General features: G+C 43.4%; 1 protein-coding gene across 14 annotated transcripts in view; it reads right to left on the bottom strand.

Annotated features, from left to right (window-relative positions):
- The window catches only part of LOC118375339 (rap guanine nucleotide exchange factor 2-like), a 156,835-nt gene that overhangs the window by 10,866 nt on the left and 139,969 nt on the right, over window positions 1-6,000 (bottom strand). For all 14 annotated transcript variants that reach the window (XM_052511594.1, XM_052511609.1, XM_052511607.1 and 11 more), the window contains 4 exons: window positions 4,466-4,689; window positions 4,055-4,225; window positions 3,215-3,358; window positions 100-304 (listed from right to left, as the gene is read on the bottom strand). In XM_052511594.1, the coding sequence (XP_052367554.1) occupies window positions 100-304; window positions 3,215-3,358; window positions 4,055-4,225; window positions 4,466-4,689 (744 nt within the window). The remainder of the gene's footprint in view (window positions 1-99; window positions 305-3,214; window positions 3,359-4,054; window positions 4,226-4,465; window positions 4,690-6,000) is intronic.

Genomic DNA, 6,000 nt, shown 5'->3' with positions numbered 1-6,000 from the left:
AAGTTAACCACTCAACAATTTTATAACTAGGGTACATTACCCCTTTAAACAAAGTTTTTGGGATGATGATCAATAGAAATGGGCAGTGTTGGTTCATACCCGAGGCTGTACTGGTCCGGGTCTGTCGTAGCCCTCCTCTCCAGACGCACCCCTCCAGCGTGGGGGTCTCCCACCCCGCCGGAGTGCCTGAGCCCCCTCCTCTCCTCCTGGGCCATGTCAAAGGAGGAGTTGCTGACCAGGCTGGAGCGCGATGAGATCTCGCTGTGACACGAGTCTGAGTAGGCATCTCCTGTTCTGGGGTAGCCTGGAGAGAGTAGGGGGGGTGGTCCATTAACTGACTGATCAATCATTATTAAACCCTTTTCAGATCAGCAGATGTCACACAAAGTGCTAAATGATTCCAATCTACTAGTCCAGGGGTTGTGTTCAGAGGGTTGAATCGTTTAGAACCTCCGAACATGGATTTACAGCTGGCTGGATGGGAGAACACATAGGTTCATAGGCTGCAAGAAACTTCTCTTTCTAACTGCACGTCGAAAACAAAACCTCTCACCTCTCAAATCACTACCATCACACTGCACGCCAGATAACTTACAGCTTGAACACGGCCGGTCAAACTCTGTGACCTAATATGAAAGGAGAAATTAAGATTCAAGGAAGCCACAACACAAGCCCACAATCACCTAAAATCAGCCTAATAAAAGGATTGGGGAAATACACAGCAAGTCCTAACTTTACAACAAACTCAGAACGTGCTTGGGGCAGTGATTCAATCGAGACAAAAAAAATGAAGATCCTCACACCTTTAGCTTGGAGTCACAGAATGACTGACATTTCAAAGCAATCTCCATTCACACACACCAAGAACCTCATCTCAAAGCCAGAAATCTCATCAAATTACTCTGCTCTCTAACATTCTGGGCACAAGTAATTGGAAATGGAGTGTTCTGTGACATTAAATCATTGGCAAACCAACCGCGAGCTACCATTCAGAAAATGGAGGACTGATCTTCTAAGTCAGATGGCCTAACGTCAAGTCAGTTCCTGAAACCCATCCAATAATAAGTGAATTAGTTTTCACCGGTGGACCGAAGGGCTTCTACCGGCTTCTAAACACACAGACATGAATCAAGCGGAGTTGTGGATGTCGGTGAAGCAGCAGCATCTGAGCCCATATATCTTCTGAAGCAACGGTCATACTACTAGACATCCCAGCAGCAACTCCGCTACTAAGACAAGCGGGGCGACAGACAAGCCCGCAGGACCCCCTATATACACTGAACAAAAATATAAATGCAACATGTTAAGCGTTGGTCCCATGTTTCATGAGCTGAAAGATCAAGAAATTTTCCATATGTACAAAAACATTATTTCTCTAAGATGTTGTGCACACATTTGCTTACATCCCTGTTAGTGAGCATTCCTCCTTTGAAAGAGAATCCATCGTGTGGCATAAGCTACTAACAACGAACACAATTGTTTTTTATCGATGGCAATTTGAATGCACAAAAATACCGCGATGAGATCCTGAGGCCCATTTTGGCCCACATCTTTATTCCCAGTCATGTAAAATCCATAGATTAGGGCCTAATTTATTTATTTCAATTGGCGCATTTCCTCACTTGAACTGTAACTAAGTAAAATCAATGAAGTAATGTTGCGTTTTTATTTTTATTCAGTACATATACAGGTCCCAACCACTTCGTATTTGTAAGATCCAACTGGGTCGCGTTCATTAGGGCATGCAACGCAAAACATTTAATTTCTTAGTTTCCAGTTTCAAGTTTTAATGTCACATGCACAAGTACAGTGAAATGCCTTCTTGCAAACTCAAAACCCAACAATGCAATAATCAATAACAATGTATTACTAGAAAAAAAGCACAAGGAATAATAATATAGAGAGTAAGTAAGCATACTATATACAGGAAATACTTCAAAAGTAAATTCCAATACTATATTTACATGTGCAGGGATACTAGAGTGGAGGAGGTAGATATTTATAGGGATAAGGGGACTAGCCAACAGGATATAAGATAAACAATAGTAGCAGCAGGTTGTATGTGAGTGGTGTACGGGTGTGTAGAGTCTGTATAAATGTATCTCCATATTATGTGTGAGTGAGCGGGTGGTGGAGTGAGTGTTTGTGTGCGTGTGTGTTTGAGTGACAGCATGTGTGAGTGTGTAGGGCCCTGTGAGTGTACATAGAGACATAGAGTGCAAATATTGAAATAAAAGGTCTAGGCCAGCAGCGTCTGTTTAGGTCTAGGGCCGGTCTGGGCCAGTCCCAGTTTACCTGTGGCTGTCTGTTTACTGGTAAAGGTAACCTTCCGGACACTTTGGCCCTTCAGTGTCCCGAGCCCTGCGTGCAGCAAGGCAAAGAGACATCACACACAGATAGGACACAGGACAGCATCACGGTATGTAAGGAGTGAGGTAGTTGGGATAGGAGGTAGGTAGGGGTGATTGATAGCCGATTCCAATATGGAACAGTGTAGACTAGGCAGTCTAGGCAGACACATTGCATATGCTCAGAACGACAAAATGGAACCCTGTACATATCCTTTCTCCCCTCGTCTATAGGAGAGACTCACGCTGTTTAAATTTGATGAGATGTTCACAAAATGTAACAGATTTTGACTATCACTAATGTTATGATATGTTTGTAAATAAAGAAGTTGAAATATCTTGGGTAGATGTTCCTAAAACAGATTATAACTATATATGTACATATTATAAAGTATAAAAGGCTTAATCATTATTATTTTTTAATCATAACATCATGTTTGCATATGTTTTATTATACTTGTAGTGTGTACTAGATCATATCGGTTGAAAAGTATTTTTTTCTCAGACATAAATAAACAATTCCAGGTGAAAGCCAAAGGTCATAGCTTTCTAGGAGGACACACACACACTACTACATTTATAAAATATTGCCCTCCTGCTAGATTGATGACTAAAACCATAGCGAAACACTGCAAGCTCCGTCAGCTCAACTTTCCTTTTTCATGGGTCAGAAGAAAACACTTTCAGTATTCCATGGCCCTAAAAACCTTGATTAACCGTTGCTACATCAGTATTATTATGACATCACAGAAGGCTGAACTGGTAGTTTCACTATGACCACAAGGTGTCAGCAGTAATCTTCTAAATCTCTGTGTGAGTGAGAGGGGCACTGGGCTGAGGTTGGATTGATGGGATTATTAGCTTACCCTTCTTGGGCGAGCTCTGTGGTGAGGTGGGCGGGGAGGAGAGCTGCGAGGTGTTGTTGGATGTTACAGTGTCCTCAGTCTGACGCTTGCTGGCCTCCTCTGACAGTGACAGGATCTTCTTCAACGACTGAGGGGAACTTGTGCCTTCAAAACAAAACAATAGCCAAAATTAGCGTTGTGGAGTCAACGTCAATGGCGGGGTTTTAAACGTAGCCATAGCTAGCCTACATTGTCTGGTGAGTTTTTAATCCTCACTTGGCCAGATGGCCTCGAGGTGGTGCTCAAGTCACAATGAAAGGAGAGGTAGAACTACAGAGGTTGTATCTATTGTCTAAGAATTTAAATGGATGGAAAAAAGCAAACTTGGCAGAGTGGATACTACTGTAGCAACACACTGGAGCACAGCTACATGAGTCTCCCTCCACTGGAGGTTCTTCAAGAAATAATTCCCACTACCCACAGTTTTCTTGAATCCTGAATTTCACGTAAAGATGGAATCCTCAGTAGCCAACCAACCACCGCATGTTTAGAGTAGGATAAAAACTTCAGCAAAGGCCAGTTTCCCAGATGCAGATTAATCTTTAGAATCTCCATTGACAGTGTTTTTTAGTTCAGGAATAAACTTAATCTGGCTCTTTGGGAAACCTGCTCATAGCAGCTAAACTAGCGTAATGCCACACTAGAAGCAACATTGTGATCAGGTACGTTTTACCTGAAATTGAAATAAATCTGTTTTCCTGAAAGGAAACACACAGATTTGTATGCTGTCGGGAAAGAAATAATGTACTATAACGTATATTTTCAAGCATATTTTCCCCCTTAACTTGTGCAAGTTCTTACCGAATGGTGGCAGGTCCTTGACAGGTACTTTCTTGCGTGAGGGGTAGAGAGCCACAGCAGGCACCTGGAGGGCCTGGTTGCCCTTCTGCAGCTGGCCCCTCTGCTGGCTGGCAGCCCTGGACACCACCGGAGACGTGTCTGGCCTCTTACTGCCACCAGCATTCTTGGGCACTGAGAAATGGTTGAGGAGAATGTGGTACTTGAACAATCAATACTACCAGTGAGAAACCGAGTGTTGCTGCTGAGCCAAAATGGCCACCTGGACCACTCATATGTGCATCAATCACATGATGATGGAGGGCCCATATTGCATTTAGATATCCCAAGTGTATGTACTCCCACACTAAGTGCGAGACAGAACGCAATCATGTGTGTGTGTTGTCCAGAGCATGTACTCGCTCCAATACTTACGTGTGTTGATGGAGGGCTCACACTGCAGCGAGAGGGTCTGCAGCGCCTCCTCGTTGGTCTCCAGGCTGAGGTTGGACAGGAACTGCTTGACCCTGCGGGCCATCTGGGCATCCTCGTACAGCTTCTTGGCGTTCAGGAAGGAGCTGCGCCTCACCCGCTTTTTGTGCCCGCCCGTCTGGGTGACGTCTAGCACCGCCGCGTTGGCACTGCCCTGGCTAAGAGAACTGGTCACACGCGTGCACACACACACACACGCGCACACACACAGAGAGAGAGAGACAGAGAGGGAAGATCGTGACCACCATCAGACTATGACCATGTGTGTGTACTACTATTTAGGTAACTGTGTGTGGGGGTACTATTCCTGGAATGTAGCTCAGAGGAGGGCTGTTTGAGAGGCAGACATGCAGAGACTGAGGCTTTGGGGGCATTCCTCTCAGCTCCAGAACATTCCATGCATTCCAAGGAAGAGGAGGGAATAGGGGGTCAATCAGTCAAGAAACAGGGGAGGTGTGTGCGTGTATGTGTGTGTTGGGGGTTCAAATAGTGATGATAGTCAGTTAACATTTCTGTGGTCTAAAACCAAAGTAGCTGTAGTGAAATGCCTTTTCATCAGAACCTATGGTACATCCAGAGTACATGTATAGTGTGGTGGAATTGAACACAATGATTGTATTGTAAACTACTTCTCCTTGGCCACTGATGTACACCAGGGGTTCCCAAACTCAGCCCTGGGTGCATGTTTTAGGTTTTACCCTAGAACTACACCGCTTTCAAATAACCAAAGCTTGATGGTGAGCTGGTTATTTGATTCATCGGTGTAGTGCTAGGGGGAAAAACATGCACCTGGAGGCGGGGGCAGGACCGAGTTTGGGAAACACTGATGTAAAGCATGACTAGTTTGGCTGTCCTTGTAGCACACTATAGACTTTCATGTTGAAGAAAATATGTTTAGTCTGGAGACTGATATACAGAATAAATCCACACTGGGACAAACTAATAGAACTGAAAACCAGATGGAATGTTGGCATGCTGTTTTTGTTAAGTAGGTGGGAAGACAAAGTAATCACTTTTGCTAGTTCATGGATTGTGAATTGCATGGGATGCAACATCGCTATATCAGTTTTAATGAGTCATTGAGAAATATTTTGGAAGAATAAAGAAAATGTGACTTGAAACTAGCAAAAGTGATGATCTTTTCCATTTCTAAAGAACATTTTACCAGAGCCAAGCAGTGTTAGAAGGGTATGAAACAAAACGGGTTAGTAAAACCAGCACTAAATAACAGGTAAGTAAAACCAGCACTATTTAACAGGTAAGTAAAACCAGCACTAAATAACAGGTAAGTAAAACCAGCACTATTTAACAGGTAAGTAAAACCAGCACTATTTAACAGGTAAGTAAAACCAGCACTATTTAACAGGTAAGTAAAACCAGCACTATTTAACAGGTAAGTAAAACCAGCACTATTTAACAGGTAAGTAAAACCAGCACTATTTAACAGGTAAGTAAAACCAGCACTATTTAACAGGTAA

Source organism: Oncorhynchus keta, chromosome 4, assembly GCF_023373465.1.
Source record: "Oncorhynchus keta strain PuntledgeMale-10-30-2019 chromosome 4, Oket_V2, whole genome shotgun sequence".
Taxonomy (NCBI): Eukaryota; Metazoa; Chordata; class Actinopteri; order Salmoniformes; family Salmonidae; genus Oncorhynchus; species Oncorhynchus keta.
Note: the sequence above shows the minus strand (reverse complement) of the source record. Positions and strands in the feature narration are given on the sequence as shown.